The sequence below is a fragment of the Rhinopithecus roxellana genome, chromosome 2 (genome assembly GCF_007565055.1).
Source record: "Rhinopithecus roxellana isolate Shanxi Qingling chromosome 2, ASM756505v1, whole genome shotgun sequence".
NCBI classification, from domain to species: Eukaryota; Metazoa; Chordata; class Mammalia; order Primates; family Cercopithecidae; genus Rhinopithecus; species Rhinopithecus roxellana.
This window is the reverse complement of record NC_044550.1, coordinates 80,880,236-80,898,014: the sequence shown is the minus strand read 5'-3', so window position 1 is coordinate 80,898,014 and position 17,779 is coordinate 80,880,236. Positions and strand designations below refer to the sequence as shown.

The following is a 17,779-nucleotide window of genomic DNA, read 5'->3' as shown; positions in this document are numbered from 1 at the left end:
AATATCAAATGCTACCTTGAAAAAACAAAGGTGAAAGAAGTTTTACTCTACAACAAAGATACAAAATCAGAACAATATGGTACTGGCACAAAAGAGGAGTAGAAAAGGGGACAGAATAGAGTTCAGCAAGACCCACATACTACATAGTCACTTGATTTGTGACAAAGCTTCTGTAGCAATTCAGTGGGCAAAAGGTGGTCTTTTCAATAAAGGGTGCTGAATCAGCCTGATAACCACAGTAATATAAAAGAAAATTCTGCTTTCTATGCAAAAGCAACCTGAATGAAGGATTCAGACTTCATGTTGAGTGTGGAGAGAAAACCAGTCACAAAAGAGTTCATAATGTATCATTTGGTTCATAGGAAGTTCAGGAGCAGACAAAACTAATCAATAGTATTAGAAGTCAGAGTAGTCATTACATCAATGCAAAGATAGTTATTAACTGAAAAGGAGCAAGAGAGAAATTACTGAGAGTATTGAAAATGTTCTATTTCCTTTATTTTATTTTTAGTTTTAAATTTTTTATTTCCATAGGTTATTGGGGAACAGGGGTTGTTTGGTTACATGAGTAAGCTCTTCAGTGGTGATATGTGAGATTTTGGTGCACCCATCACCCAAGCAGTATATACTGCACACAATTTGTAGTCTTTTATCCCTCAACCCCTTCCCACCCTTTCTCCCTGAGTCCCCGAAGTCCATTGTGTCATTCTTATGCCTTTGCATCCTCATAGCTTAGCTCCCACTTATGAGAGAGAACATACGATGTTTGGTTTTCCATTCTGGAGTTACTTCACTTAGAATAATTGTCTCCCCAACAGATACATGAAAAAATGCTTGTCATCACTGGCCATCAGAGAAATGCAAATCAAAACCACAATGAGGTACCATCTCACACCAGTTGGAATGGCAATCATTAAAAAGTCAGGAAACAACAGGTGCTGGAGAGGATGTGGAGAAATAGGAACACTTTTACTCTGTTGGTGGGATTGTAAACTGTTTCAACTATTGTGGAAAACAGTATGGCGATTCCTCAAGGATCTAGAACTAGAAGTACCACATGACCCAGCCATCCCATTACTGGGTATATACCCAAAGGATTATAAATCATGCTGCTATAAAGACACATGCACACGTATGTTTATTGCAGCACTATTCACAATAGCAAAGACTTGGAATCAACCCACATGTCCATCAGTGACAGACTGGATTAAGAAAATGTGGCACATATACACCATGGAATTCTATGCAGCCATAAAAAAGGATCAGTTTGTGTCCTTTGTAGGGACATGGATGCAGCTGGAAACCATCATTCTGGGCAAACTATCGCAAGAACAGAAAACCAAACACCACATGTTCTCACTCATAGGTGGGAATTGAACAATGAGATTACTTGGACTCTGGAAGGGGAACATCACACACCAGGGTCTATTATGGGGAGAGGGGAGGAGGGAGAGATGGCATTGGGAGTTATACCTGATGTAAATGATGAGTTGATGGGTGCTGACGAGTTGATGGGTGCAGCACACCAACATGGCACAGGTATACATATGTAACAAACCTGCATGTTGTGCACATGTACCTAGAACTTAAAGTATAATAAAAAAGAAAAAAGAAAGAATAATTGTTTCCAATCTCATCCAGGTTGCTGTGAATGCCATTAAGTCATTCCTCTTTATGGGCTGAGTAGTATTTCATCATATACGTATACCACAGTTTCTTTATCCACTCATTGATTGATGGGCATTTGGATTGGTTCATTGATTTTGCAATTGTAAATTGTGCTGCTATATACATGTGTGTACTAGTATCTTTTTCTTATAACGACTTATTTTCCACTGAGTAGACACCCAGTGGTGGGATTGCTGGATCAAATGGTAGTTTTACTTTTAGTTCTTTAAGGAATCTCCACGCTGTTTTCCATAGTGGTTATACTAGTTTACATTGTCACCAGTGGTGTAGAAGTGTTCCCTGTATACTGCATCCATGCCAACATCCATTATTTTTTATTTTTTTATTGTAGCCATTCTTGCAGGAGTAAGGTGGTATCATTGTGGTTTTGTTTTGCATTTCCCCAATCATTAGTGATGTTGAGCATTTTTTATATGTTTGTTGACCATCTGTATATCTTCTTTTGAGAATTGTCTATTCATGTCCTTAGTCCACTTTTTGATGGGATTGCTTGTTTTTTTCTTGCTAATTTGTCTGAGTTTGTTGTAGAGTCTGGGTATTAGCCCTTTGTCAGATGTATAGATTTTGAAGATGTTCTCCCACTCTGTGGGTTGTCTGTTTACTTTGCTGACTGTTCCTTTTTCTGTGCAAAAGCTCTTTAATTTAATTAAGTCCCAGCTATTTGTTTGTTGGTTTTCATTGCATTTGCTTTTGGGTTCTTGGTCATGAAATCCTTGCCTAAGCCAATGTCTAGGAGTGTTTTTCCAATGTTGTCCTCTAGAATTTTTAAGCTTCAGGTCTTAGATTTAAGTCCTTGATCCATCTTGAATTGATTTTTGTATGAGGTAAGAGATGAGAATCCAGTTTCATTCTCCTACATGTGGCTTGCCAATTAGCCCAGCATCATTTGTTGAATAGGATGTACTTTTCCCACACTATGATTTTGTTTGTTTTGTTGAAGATCAGTTGACCGTACATATTGGGGTTTGTTTCTGGGTTCTCTAGTCTGTTCCATCGGTCTATGTGCCTATTTGTTCTTTTTACTTAGACTTGCTTTGGCTATGCCGGCTCTTTTTCTCATTCCACATGAATTTTAGGACTGTTTTTTCTAGTTCCGTGAAGAATGATGTTGGTATTTTGATGGGAATTGCATTGTTTGTAGATTGTTTTTGGCAGCATGGTCATTTTCACAGTATTGATTCTACCCATCCATGAGCATGGGATGTGTTTCCACTTGCTTGCGTCATCTATGATTTATTTCAGCAGTGTTTTGTAGTTTTCCTTATAGAGATATTTCACCTCCTTGGTTAGGTATATTCCTAAGTATTTTATTTTTATTTTATTTTTTTGCAACTATTGTCAACGGGGTTGAGTTCTTGATTTGATTCTCAGATTGGTCGCTGTTTGTGTATAGAAGAGCTAATGATTTGTGTACATTAATTTTGAATCTAGAAACTTTGCTGACTTCTTTTATTAGTTCTATGATTTTTCTGGAGGAGTCTTTAGGGTTTTTTGGGAAAATAATAATCAGCAAACAGCGACAGTTTGACTTCCTCTTTATCAATTTGGATGCCCTTTATTTCTTTCTCTTGTCTGATTGCTCTGGCTAGGACTTCCAGTACTGTGTTGAAGAGGAGTGATGAGGGTGGGCATCCTTGTCTTGTTCCAGTTCTCAGAGGGAATGCTTTCACCTTTTCCCCATTCATATTATGTTGGCTGTGTATTTGTTATAGATGGCTTTTATTACATTGAGGTATGTCCCTTGTATACTGATTTTGCTGAGAGTTTTAATCATAAAGCGATGCTGGATTTTGTTAAATGCTTTTTCTGCATCTATTGAGATGATTATGTAATTTTTGTTTTTAATTATATTTATGTGGTGTACCACATTTATTGACTTGCCTATGTTAAACCATCCCTGCATCCATGGTATAAAACCCACTTGATCATGGTGGATTATCTTTTTGACATGTTGCTGGATTCAGTTAGCTAGTATTTTTTTAAGGATTTTTGCATCTATGTTCATCAGGGATATTGGTCTGTAGTTTTCTTTTTTCTATATCCTTTCAGGTTTTGGTATTAGGGCGACACTGGCTTCATAGAATGATTTAGGGAGGATTCCCTCTTTCTCTGTCTTGTGGAATAGTGTCAATAGGATATGTACCAATTCTTCTTTGAATGTCTGGTAGAATTCTGCCATGAATCTGTCTGGTCCTAGACATTTTTTGTTGGTAATTTTTTAATTATTATTTCAATCTCGCTGATTGTTATTGGTCTGTTCATGGTCTCTAATTCTATCTGATTTAAGCTAGGAGGGTTGTATCTTTCCAGGAATTTATCAATCTCCTCTAGGTTTTCTAGTTTATGTATGGACAGGTGTTCATAGTAGCCTTGAATGATCTTTTGTATTTCTGTGGTGTCAGTTGTGATATCTCCTATTTTGTTTCTTATTGAATTTACTCAGATTTTCTCTCTTCTTGGTTAATCTTGCTAATGGTCTATCAGTTTTATTTACCGTTTCAAAGAACCAGCTTTTGGTTTCATTTATCTTTTGTATTTTTTTTTTTTGTTTCAATTTTATTTAGTTCTTCTCTGATCTTGGTTATTTCCTTTCTTTGGCTGGATTTGGGTTTGGTTTGTTCTTGTTTCTCTTGTTCCTTAATGTCTGACCTTAGGTTGTCTGTGCTCTTTCAGACTTTTTGATGTAGGCATTTAGGTCTACGAACTTTCCCCCTAGCATCACCTTTGCTGTATAACAGAGGTTTTGATAGGTTGTGTCAATATTGTCTTTCAGTTTAAAGAATTTTTTAAATTTTCATTTTGATTTCATTTTTGACCCAATGATCATTGAAGATCAGGTTATTTAATTTCCATGTATTTGTATGGTTTCGAAGGTTCCTTTTGGAGTTGATTTTCAGTTTTATTCCATTGTGGTCTGAGAGAGTGCTTGATATAATTTCAATTTTCTTAAGTTTATTGAGGCTCATTTTGGTGACCTATCATATGTCCTACCTTGAAGGAAGTTCCATGTGCTGATGAACAGAATGTATATTCTGTGGTTGTTGGGTAGAATGTTTTGTAAATATCTGTTAAGTCCATTTGTTCCAGGGTATAGCTTAGATCCATTGTTTCTTTGTTGACTTTCTGTCTTGATGACCGGTCTATTGCTCTCAGTGGAGTATTGAAGTCCCCCACTGTTATTGTGTTGCTGTCTATCTCATGTATCAGCTTCATTAATAATTGTTTTATAAATTTGGGAGCTCCAGTGTTAGGTGCATATATGTTTAGGATTGTGACATTTTCCTTGGACAAGGCCTTTTGTCATTATATAATGTTTCTTTTGTCTTTTTTAACTGCTATTGCTTTAAAGTTTGTTTTGTCTAATATAAGAATAGCTACTCCTGCTTGCTTCTGGTTCCATTTGCATGAAATGTGTTTTTCTACCCCTTTACCCTAGGTTTATGTGAGTCCTTATATGTTAGGTGAGTCTTATGAAGGCAGCAGATAGTTGGTTTGTGAATTCTTATCCATTCTTCAATTCTGTATCTTTTAAGTGGAGCATTTAGGCCATTTATATTCAATGTTAGTATTGAGATGTGAGGTACCATTCCATTCACTGTGCTATTTCTTGCCTGTATACCTTGTGTTGTTGTTGTTGTTGTTGTTGTTGTTGTTGTATAGGTCCTGTAATATTTATGCTTTAAAGAGGCTCTGTTTTAATGTTGTTCCAGAATTTGTTTCAACGTTTATAGCTCCTTTTAGCAGTTCCTGTAGTGCTGGCTTGGTAGTGGCAAGTTCTCTCAGTATTTGTTTGTCTGAAAAAGACTGTATCTTTCCTCCATTTATGAAGCTTAGTTTCAGTGGATACAAAATTCTTGGCTGATAATTATTTTATTTAAGGAGGCTGAAGATAGGGCCGAAATCCCTTCTAGCCTATAGAGTTTCTGCTGAAAAATCTGCTGTTAATCTGATAGGTTTTCCTTTATAGGTTACCTGGTCCTTTTACCTCACGGCTCTTAAGATTATTTCCCTCATCTTAACTTTAGATAACCTGATGTCAATGTGCCTAGCCAATGATCTTTTTGCAATGTATTTCCCAGGTGTTCTTTGAGCTTGTATTTGGATGTCTAGGTCTCTAGCAAGGTCAGGAAGTTTTCCTTGATTATTCCCCCAAATATGTTTTCCAAACTTAGATTTCTCTTCTTCCTCAAGAACGCTGATTATTCTTAGATTGATTGTTTAACATAATCCTAGATTCCTTGGAAGTTTTGCTTGTATTTTCTTATTCTTTTTTCTTTGTCTTTGTTGGTTTGGGTTAATTTGAAAACCTCATCTTCGAGCTCTGAAGTTCTTTCTTTTGCTTGTTCAAATCTATTGCTGAGATTTTCCAGAGCATTTTCCATTTCTGTAAGTGTATTTGTTTTTACTTGAAGTTTTAGTTGTCTGTTATTTATGCTATCCATTTAATTGAAATATTCTCCCCTCATTTCTTGTATCATTTTTTTCCCCTTCCTTAAATTGGGCTTTGCCTTTTCTGGTGCCACCCTGATTAGCTTAATAACTAACCTTCAGAATTCTTTTTCAGGTAAATCAGGGATTTCTTCTTCATTTGGATCCATTGCTGTGAGCTGGTGTGATTTTTAGGGGGTGTTAAAAAACCTTGTTTTAGCATATTACCAGAGTTGGCTTTCTGGTTCCTTCTCTTTTGGGTAGGCTCTGTCAGAGACAAAGTCTAGGGCTCAAGGCTGTTGTTCAGATTCTTTTGTCCCACAGGGTATTCCCTTGATGTAGTCCTCTTCCCCTTTTCCTAGGGATGTGGCTTCCTGAGAGCAGAGCTGTAGTGATTGCTATCCCTGTTCTGGATCTAGCCACCCAGCAAGTCTACCAGGTGCTGGCTGGTACTGGGGGTTGTCTGCACAGAGTCCTGTGATGTGAACCATCTGTGAGTCTCCCAGCCATGGAGATCAGCACATGCTCCAGTGGAAGTGGCAGACGGGTGAAATGAACTCTGTGAGGGTCCTTAGATTTGGTTGTTTAATGCACTGTTTTTGTGCTGGTTGACCTCCTGCCAGGAGGTGGCACTTTCACGAGAGCATCAGCTGTGTTAGTACAGGGAGGAACAGGTGGTAGGCAGGGCCCTAGAATTCCCCACAGTATATACCCTTTGTTTTCAGCTACCAGGGTGGGTAGGGAAGAACCATTAGGTGGGGGCAGGGCTAGGCATGTCTAAGTTCGGATTCTCCTTGGACAGGTCTTGCTGTAGCTGCTGTGGGGGATAGGGATGTGGTTCCCAAGTCAATGGACTTATGTTCCTGGGAGAATTATGGCTGACTCTACTGTGTCATGCAGGTTGTCAGGGAAGTTGAAGTCACAGGCCTCACCCAGCTCCCGTGTAACCCAAAGAGCTGGTCTCACTCCCACCACAGCCCCTACAACAGCACCGAGTCTGTTTCCAGGCAGTGGGTGAACAGGGCTGAGAATTTGCCCCAGGCTACCTGCCTCCCAACTGCAAAAGCAAGTAGGACTTACGTGCTTCCCTGCCTGTGGCATTTGCACACTGGATTCACGCCCTCCCCCAAGTTCCCCAAGTTCTGGCCAGGAGACTTCTCAATCTGTTCAAATTGTTACAAAGTTCAGCTGGAAGTTTCCTTCTCTTTGTGACCTTTTCCCAGTGCCTCTGGTAGCCCTCCTCAAGGACCCCTATGAGACCAGGCAGAAATGGCTGGCTAGGGAACCCAGTGAGCCCAGAGGGCTTTTCCCACTGCTTCCTCTATCCCTGTATTTCTCTTGGCTCTCTAAATTGACTCAGTTCCGAGTAAGGTCAGAATCTTCTCCTGTGATCTAGACCTTTAGGTTCCCCAGTTAAGGTGTGTTCAGGAGCTGACTATTCCCCTTTCCTACTTCCACAGTTTGCAGTTTGGGCTCTCACATCATTTGGGGTGTCTCCTGAGACCTGCAGGAGCAATCTGCTTCCTTCAGAGGATCTGTGGGTTCTCTTAGCTTTCCTGATTTATTCCTGCAGTCAAAGTTCGTGATGCAACACTCCACATGCTTCTTTGTCCAAGTGGGAGCTGCAATCTAGTCCTGCCTCCCATCCACCATGATCCCTGGAATACGTCTGGAATGTTCTGTGTCTTGATTTTCTGGTGCTTGTTTCCATTTCTTAGATTAGATTCTACTGTAGTAAGGCCTCAAAATCTAGTGTCTTGCAGACAGACACTGGGGACAGATCAAAAGTGACAGTTTAACACATATACTCGTGTGTGTGTGTGTATATATGTATGTGTATATATATGAGTTATACACTTACAGTTTGTGTTACATTTTAATAAAAATAAATCTTAGAAATTACTACATATTTGTTCCTTATCTTTTATCAATATACTTCCTCTAGTATTCATATAAAGAACCAAGGTTAAATTCATGTTTACAAAGGTAAACAGCAGAATGAATTGATATCCTAGACATTGAAAAGAACAAGTGCGAGATTAAAATTTCAAACAGTTTTGAAAACAATTACATTGTGTACTCTTGCACTCTCTCTCTCTTTCTTGATATCAGACCATTGCTTTTGCTGTTTCCTCTGCTTAAAATGTTCTTACTTCTCCTGTGACTTGGCTACTCATCCTTTAGGTCTCATTGCTTGCTCTGGAAAACCTTTCCAGAACCCCAAGTCTGAGTTAGGTACCCCCTCTTATGTACTCTTATAACACCCTTGGCTTACTACTGTCATCCATTTGACACACCAAAATGCAATTCCCTTCTTAATTTATTTGTCTCCCAATTAAGCTGTCAGTTCCTGAAGGGAAACGTGAGTTACTGAAGGTTGTGTCTTCAACACTTGTCACGGTGCCTGGTAGGTGCTCACAAATCATTTGTTGAATTATTATTTGGATGTAGAACAAGCTGGACCTATCAATTCTCAGCAGAAAGATTATGTATGATACCTGATTCCAGCAGTACAGTACAGTGGACTTAGAGGCAACTGGGAACAGTTTTTCACTGCCTGTGTCACTGTTGTAGTGATGAGAGTTTCTCACTTCTGGGGTTTATTCAACACACATCACATCTCATTATAATTTTAAGGAAAGGAAACTGAAAACTGTGTTAAAGAAATCTCATCACTAGAAGATGTTGAAGAAGACTCCTAAATAAATTTGATTTCCAAACCCAAATGCCAAAAGCTTAGAAAGAGCACAAATGAATGTGATGGATTGTGTTTTTGCTCCCAATTATTAGTGCCCTTCTCGTAAGTGTTTTATATATCCTCACCATTGACATATGACTTGCAGGACTTCCATGTGGAAGAATTATATTTACTTGTCCCATTGAAGTCAGCTTGGCCAGTGATTTACTTTGGTCAATAGAATGTGAGAGAAAAAAAAAAAAAAACATGTACCATGTCTGAGAGGAAGCATTAAAAGCCATTCCTTATTTGGCCTTTTCTCCCCGCCCTTTGCAACAAGAACAGCATGTTCCAAATGGGGGTGGCTCCTTCAGTCTGGATCCTGGAACTTGTCACCATCATAGACCAAATGTAATGTGAGCAGGAAATGAACCAGTGTTGCTGCAAGACACTGAGATTTTGAGGCCTTCGCACAGTAGAACCAAGAAATGGAAGCAAGCATCAGGTGGAGCACTTACCAGACTCAAGAAAGCCTATTTGTCCCAAGAGACAGTCAGTCTCTAGCTCTCATGGATTGTCATGGATTGTCACAATGTAGAACTACATGCTAACTCTTGCCAGATCTTCCTGTAAGAGGAGCCGAATTTTTAATTAAATCCCTTCCTGATTTTTAATTAAAATATACCTTCTTTTTAAATGTTGGCAGCTAAATCCATACGTTTAAAAAACACTTAGGGCAAATCAAATCAAGTAATACAGTCATAATCTCTTTTCCATTCTATAGTTTGCTTATATATAAAATAAGAATGCTAATATCTGTTCTGCCTCTCTAACAGGGTTATTTTGAGTGTTGGATTTATCTTACTTTGTAGTTTTTTAAAACTTTTTTTTTTTAATTTTGAAATGATAAACATCACAAAAGTCAGGGAAAGCTCTTAGACTACTCTGGCAAAGCAGGCTGGACAATTCTAAGGTGACAAGGTACCAAGGAGACTAGTAGTACAAACGACTGTGCCTCAACTTTCCTGCCCCTCTCCTGTTCTCCACTCTTCCATGCAAAACATGAAAAGCAGACTTCTCCACTGGCAGATAAGACTAGCATGCAACCATCTTCAGGAATAATCTAAGCCTAAAATAGTTCAGAGACAAGTAATTCACAAAAATGAATGCTTCTCTGTCATGAAACAAGTAAGGTACAAGTTTGTGTTGATCAATCCAAGTTGACTTTCCTAGGTTATAACACTGAACTTCATCCTTCTTAACTACGTCTTCAGTCTGGATAGAAATGACTCAGACAATTAAAAATAGCCTAAAGACATACAATATCGAGAAAATTTGATAAGTTTTTTATGTTTGATCAAAGGTCTCAGAAGTACTTGTTTTATTTTATGCGAAGAGTCAAAATTCTTAAAAGATGTGGAGTTGTCTAATAATTTGCATGATATAACTCAAAGGTAGAATTTTATGATAATTCTGAATGTGTATTTAAGTAAAAATATTTTTGAAAAATTTAAAGAAGATTGGGGGAATGCCTGAAAGAGAAAAATGTAATCTGATGTATATTTTTTTCTGTTGCATTTTCAGGGCTCACATTTTTCCTTTCATTGTGCAGATATGCCACTAGAGGGCACTGTAAGGCTCTGCTTCCTCACACCCTGTGTGAGATGCTGAATCTGACCTCTAATTTCCCTGTTGAGAACCCTCCAGGTTTTGCCTTACTTTAATAGGGCCAGGTACTCTGTAGGGCATTGTGCCAGGTGCTGGAAACAGAACAACAGAGACAGGACCCACAAATACAAAGGAACGGATTGTTCAGAACAACCTGAGACAGGTGTTAATAAACGGGCATTGGTCAGCACTATAGGAGTTTAGAGAATAGCTAACGATGTGATTCTGCAGAAAGGGAAAGTGGGAGGTCATGGAAGAGAAAGCACTCTCAGACTCTGACCAGTTCAGGCTGAAGAAGGTATGAAAGCTGAATTTTAGGCTGAGTTTCCTTTTCCTTTTCCCCTTCCTGCCTTAGCAAGGGACCTCCATACTGGAGGGAACCTGAAATTAGGATAAGACGTAGGTTACCCACAGTATATATAAAAAATGATCAGCCTGTACACCCCAGGACTGCCCGTGAGAAGTTGCTTTCCTCTGCACGGCAATATTCATTTATCATTTATTGATTTGAGAAATATTTATTGCCAAATGTGCCCCAAGCACTCATTGGTAAATAAGACAGCCATAGTCAGAGTGTGCCCACTTAAACACTGTAGTCCAGTGGAGACACAATGATTGCAGTGTAGTGTAACAAGTCCTATGATAAGGGACGAAGACGGAACCATACGCGTATAGAGCAGGGGCACCTGACAAAGACAGGAAGTCAGGGAAGGCTTCTTGGAGGAAGTACTATTCAATTGAGACCCTAAGCAGAATTGGAGGCCACCTAAAAAGGAGTAAGTGTATTCCAGGTGAAGGTAGCACAACCCAGAGGAAAAAAGAATCAAATAAGATTTAATTTGTGTATATACAATTTTGAGATCTTGCTGTTTTCCACTTACCCATTTTATCCTGAGTTTCCATATCTTTAACTATTTTTGAAAATATGGTTTTAATAGTTGCTCCAATAGTCCATTGTAAGAATGGTGACATTTATTTACCCATTTTTAGAAATAGCGTTTTTAAGACTCATGCTAATTGCTCTCCCTTTGTCAATATAAAATCATATGAAATAATTCTTACTGCTTATATGAATATCAACAACATTTCCTTTACTTGGCTGACTCTTGAGCACAATTCCTGCAACACAACCTGATATCCAGCCATAACAAACACTGAATTTATGGAAGGTATTAATTTATTGCATATTGTTTAATTATAACTTTTTTATAAAATTTGCTGCAGTTGTTTTACATGAATTGGCAGGGTTTTGAGAGGCACTCTCGATCCTTGTCCTGCTTCTCAGATTACCCCCTCTGTGTCATTCATTCTTCCGTCTCCCCCAAGTCTGCATCTCCGCTCCCTCCATCCACTAGTCCCTCAACCTCAGGCTCCTCCCTCTCTGGGATGCTCTGCAAATACTTATCTCCATCTTTTCTCCAGTAAATAATTTGTTTTTTCTCTGTGGCCCAGTTTCCTGAAGCTGCAAACATTAACTTCCTAAATGATTTTTTTAAACCACACTTTGGGTAAATATGTATGATATACGTGGCAAATTGCTCACATAGCAAATTGATTTTCTGGGTCAGGCAGGAAAGATTTTCACAAAAATCTTACAGGAAGTAAGATGATTTAGATGGAGTATCCAATCACCTTCTGTTGAACCATTTCAGACCTAATTTATATTTTTTGTTCTGCCTCCCTTTAAAACTGAGCTTCCTCACATTTCCATAGCCTTCACTTTAACCTACTTTAATGATAGGGTTTTTGGTTTGTTGGGTTTTGTTTCTGACTGTTTGCATTTATCGTCTTGGTATTCACTTATGCTTACTTAGCAAGGTATATTTCAGAGAGAAACAGCTCACTGGTTTCATAGCTGTGCAGGCACTAGCTCTTCAGTTCAAATTCTATTTTCAATGAAAGATTTGTTGCATCTCACATCTCTTACATTGCTGTGTGACTCACCATGAGTTTGGGAGTCTTTCAGAACCTCAGAACACTCAAATGATTTAAATTTCTCAACCATGTTCATTTCACATATAGGAAGTCACTTTCATTTGGACCACAGGGTCTCAACATTAGAAATGAGAAGGTCCATGGCTCCACAACAGCTGCCTCAGTCTGGCACGTGCCCTGGCCTCAAAGATTCACAGTCCAGTTATTTGTCCCGTTGGGTGGCTCCTGTCTACCACCTTGCCATGCCCACTTCACTTATGCAAAGTTAATATCACAAGTAGAAGCCTGTTCCTGGCAGTGAAAATTTTACTTGCCACTTTCATAGCCCCAAGATATCCATGTATCTTTATTAACAGGCGCTTAACAACTTGCATCATTTAAAATGCCTCCCCTGGCTATCAGCTGATGATGGCCGCAGGAAGGTGGGCCTGGAAGATAACAGCTAGCAGGCTAAGGCCAGACACTGACACTTACAGTTGTCTTTGGTAATTTTTTTGCACTAACTTTAGGAGGCAGCTCATGATCTCAGGATGTGTGGAAAAATAATGTTTGTATTACTATTGTCAGGTAAGTGACTTTATTTCATCTTGGTTCTGTTATATTGGGTGTAAGATCATAGAATAAAATATAAACTACCCTATTTTAGTTCTATCTTATTTAAATGAATAAATGAGTACTACTTCCTATTCCAGTCTGGTGGATGGATTTTACTGGAACTCAGCTACCAATGTGGGGAAAATGACACAAGGGAGCCCAGTATTTATGGCTGAATCCAGTTTTCTAGTATGAGAAGTTTACTTCAATTCTAAGTCTAGCTAGAATTAAAATAATTTTATCAAATGCTAGGAGAAATACCTCTGTATGAATAAATGTATTGCTTTGTTTGAGTTATAAGGAGATTCATTTCCAAACTAAAGAGTTATTAATGAAGGTGTTGGTAGCTATATGGCTTTTAGTTTTCAAAAGGTATAATTTCCTACTTTTGCCCAATGGCAAGAAGCCAAAAGCATGAACACTGAAACCATGGGGAGTTGTTCGCTTCTCTGTGGGTCCATTACTAAAGTGTCACATAGAAAGAAAAAAAAAACAAAAACAATCCTTACTGGCTTAGGTGTTGCGTGAGTTTTGGGAGAAATCTAAATCCATTAAAATAAAGAAATATTATAGGGTTATTATTAAATTGTATTAATTCAATAATTTGAATTTAACTTAATTTAAATTTAATTATTAATTTAGTGTATTAAATTAACATGATTTTGGCCTCTTTCTGAGAATATTATAGTTAAACCTCCTCTCAAGTGCAGTGTTTATGTGTTAGCAATACTAGTGCCCACCCAGCACACAGAGGTCAGGCAGTTGCTTGAAACATTCTGAGTCTATTAGACATTGTTGTAACCCAAGTTAGAGCAAGCATCAAGGATCTACTGAGCACTCTGTAGCATACAGGGTAGAGAGATCGGCATTTTCTCAGATACCCTAGGGGAGGATAAAATAGTATAATAGTTAAGAGCACAGGCATGAGGATCAGACAGAACTGGGTTCAAATCTAGTTTTACTTCTCAAGGGTGGGGAACATTAAGGCAAATTATATGCCCTCATTTTTATGTGTCCTCATCTGTAAAATGCAGGCAATGCTGGTACTTGCCTCATAATAATAAAGACTAAACAAAGTATTTAATGGAATACACTTACTGATGCCTGAAACAAAGTAAAATGTTAAGCTTACTGTGCATTTTCTATGATTAGAATTAACTATCATGATAAATAAGTATTAATAATATAAATTTATTAAAATAAGTAGTAGCTACCGATAATTGTAGACTAGGGAACAAACCTAAGTATGTGATTGGTGATTTTTGAAAAGTCAGGGAGAAAAGAAAATTACAGAAAAAAAAAACAAAAACAGAAAACAAACATCATTACTCTAATTTTTTAATCAGAAAAGTATGAAAATATTTAGTTTGAAGAAAAGAAAACAAGTGAAAGGGATGTAGTATAATATTTTTATATATATTCATGTATTTATAGTGCTATTACACTAGCACTATAAAAGAGATGTATTCTTTGTGTTGCTCCATAGGGCAAACCATACTGGGTGTAACTCAAACAAAATTGAACACTGCATACTCTACTGGGGGTGTGCCTAGCATTTGGGAAAACTCTGTGTGACTTACAAGTGCCCCAAATTTGGAAAGCGTTCCTGGCAAAGAAATGATTTTTTTTTTAAATTTCTACAACTACACAAGCAGATAGTGAATTAAAGCCTTAAATGACACTTGATAAAGAGGTCATTGGGGCAAGATGACCCTGAAGGCTACAACGGTCTCCAGTACCCAAGCTGTTATCATCTTCATAGCATCAGAAACCCTCCAAGGAAACTCTCTTGATGTGGCTACCTTATAGTGTAACAGAAAGGTGTAAGAGCAAGCTTTTCCCCCATACTCATTAGCTGAAGAGAAAACATGGTGAAGTCTTTTTCTTTTTTCTTTTTCTTTTCTTTTTTTTTTTTTTTTTTTTTTTTTTTTGCTATGAAAAAAAGATGATTGCCTTGCTTTCTCTAGGAATCTTAAGAATAAAGCTGATATTTCTAATTCTCAACTTACCAGAGATCTTCTTCCAAATGGAGAATCCATTTTTTCTAATATGACTTGATTCCCAGTCCCTGAATTCCTGCACTCATTTGATGATTCAGTCATTATGTGTCAGATTGTGAACCAGGCACTGAGCCCACAGCAGGAAGATAAATGGGCTCCGCTGGAGGATACTTGGAGGGTGGGCACAGTGGATGGTGAGAGGGAACACAGACAATAAACAGAACAACAACTATCTTATTAAAATAAGATAAAAACAGTCAAAAATAATACAAAGCATATAAAACCAGGTAAAATGATAAACATGAATGGCAAAAACTGCTTAAGAAAAGGGTAGCAGGGAATTATTTTCTGAGTAGATGATATTTATGCTAAATGTAGAACAAGGAGATGGAGTTAATCCTGAAAATTCTGGGAAAAGAGGACAGATGGCAGAGGGAAGAGCAAGAGCAAAAATTCTGAGACAGGAGGTAAGTTAGTGTTTTCAAGGAAAAGCTGGAGCTTTTATCTGAAAATCAGATTCTGAAGCTAAGAACCAATTTGAAAATACAGTACTATATCATTTCAACTAGGAAATTATGGCATAAACCAGGAGTCTCCAAAAGTTTTGGTTTTACTTAAAAATTCATACAAAATTTGCATTCTAGGTCATAATATACTAATTTAATGAGAGGAAACAAAGGGACTGGTATGATATCATCATGCCTACTTTATTCATCCGTGTATCCCCAGAATCTAGCACAGTTCCCGATTAGTACTTATAGCAGCATATTGGTTGAGTGAGCAAGGAAGGAAGTGAAGGGAGGGAGAAGGAGAGATAAGCAGAGAGGGAGAGGAAGGAAGAAAGAAAAGAAGGAAAAAAAGAAGGAAGGAAAGAAGAGAGGAGGGAGAGAGAGAGGGAGGCAAGCAGGGAGAAGAGAGAAGGGGAGGGAAGAGAGAGAAGGAAGGGGAGGAGGAAAGCAAAGAGGAAATACTTGTTTTCATCTGGTTAGACACAGTGAGTGCTCCGCATAGACAGCTCATTGTTACCCTGTGCATCTGATTCATACCCCTGAAGGTACATCAGTCTGAAAAGCACATGTTAAGTGAAGAAACAAGGCGTCTCTTTTTTTTTTTTTTTTTTTTTTTTTTTCAGGGATCCAAGAAGAGAGCCTTGCTAGCTGTCTATTTAATTGACACAGGAAAGAGTTACAGGAACTGTGTGCCAGGGAATACATGACTATAAATTCTTTAAAAGAAAAACCTGTGTCTTCGCTTATGTGTCCCACACATTGTCAGCCACATAGTAGGCAGTCAATATCAACTACTCAAAATGACAAATGACAAATGACCAGAATTTTGTGGCAGACTAGCTTGACCATGAAAAATCATTTAACACTTGTGGGCCTCAGTTTTCTTATGCCTATTTTATAAAGCACCGAGTATATGGTATCTGCAATCACTTTTCATCTGTAAACCTCAACGAATCCCCAAAATTCAGCCTGAGATGAGCTGGACTAGTTGCCAAACCTATAAATATCTTTTGCATGGTGTGAAATAGGGTTTTTAGAAAGAAAGGGACACCCACTGTGAACTCCTTTGCAGACAAGGTCTGAATAGAGGAGAAAGTACGGATGGTATCTCAAACTTACTTTGTAGTTATTTTAAATTAGGAAATTTAGCTTAACATTCTTGTGATAAATTTCTTTTCACCTTGATTTCTAGAAGATTATTCAAAACAGCTGTGAGCCTATTTGAGAAGTATATTTTTGAGGAATTTCCCCCACGTTATCTTTATGGGTTATATTTTGACGCCAACTGCAAATGTAATCTCTTTTGCCCAAAAAAACCCCAACCCTACTTATATGGTGCTGACAAAATCAGGCTGGACCTACCTTTTTACATCATAGATTTCCAGCCATTATTATCATATCCACATCTTTAGTAAGTACCTATCTATGTAGTTTTCTGTGATAAATGAGCTAGACTAAAACTAAGCAAAAATGTTGAAAAAAAAATTCCGGGTATATCTCTGGGTGTTGGGATTGTAAGGTATTTTTTTTTCTCATTTTCAATACTTTCTAAATTTTCTGCAAAGAGAACCATACAATATAATCAGGACAAGTCTTAATATGTTTTAAAAAGTAAACTAAACAAACACAATCTCTGCTTTCTAAGAAGTCTTTAATTTTTGTACGTTGGTCATAGACTATGACCTATACAATTTATTTTGGATATTTATTAAAAATTTCTGTCTAACCCAAATTATCATATGTAAGCACTGGAAAAATGATGTCATCTTTGTTTGTAGTGTACAAAGTTCTATAAAAGGCTATTTAATCAACTTTGGTATTTCCATCCCTGGATTTATATACAGCAGGTTGGGTTCTGTACATAGGCAGGTTCTGAATAATAATAACCAACACTGATATAGCACTTACTTTGTGCCATGCACTGTTCTAAGTAATGTACACACACTTAATTTTTAAAACTGTAGTAAAATACACATAATATAAATTTACCATTTGAACCATTTTGAAGTGTACAGTTGGTAGCATTTAATGCATTCAAAATGATGCACACCCATCACCATTATCTAGTTCCAGAACATTTTCATCACTCCAAAAGGAAACCTCTTACCCATTAGCAGCCACTTCCAATTCCTCCAGCCCTTAGAAACCACTAATTTGTTTTCTACCTCTACAGATTTACCAATTTTAGAAATTTCATATAAATGGAATCATATAATAGGTAACCTTTTGTGTATGGCTTCTTTCACTTAAAATAATGTGTTAAAAGTTCATCCATATTG

The 17,779-nt window shown here is 37.7% G+C and overlaps 1 protein-coding gene across 6 annotated transcripts in view; it reads left to right on the top strand.

The window, feature by feature from the left end:
* The first annotated feature begins 12,721 nt into the window (after positions 1–12,721).
* GYPA (glycophorin A (MNS blood group)) overlaps positions 12,722–17,779 on the top strand; it is a 47,087-nt gene continuing 42,029 nt past the window's right edge. For 4 of the 6 annotated variants that reach the window (XR_004055470.1, XM_010370544.2, XM_030925367.1 and 1 more), the window contains exon 1: positions 12,722–12,964. Coding sequence is in view for 2 of the 6 variants with exons in the window: in XM_010370544.2 (XP_010368846.1) it covers positions 12,928–12,964 (37 nt within the window). In the remaining 4 variants the exon portion in view is untranslated. The remainder of the gene's footprint in view (positions 12,965–17,779) is intronic. The other 2 variants (XM_030925374.1, XM_030925369.1) reach the window with 2 other exon arrangements.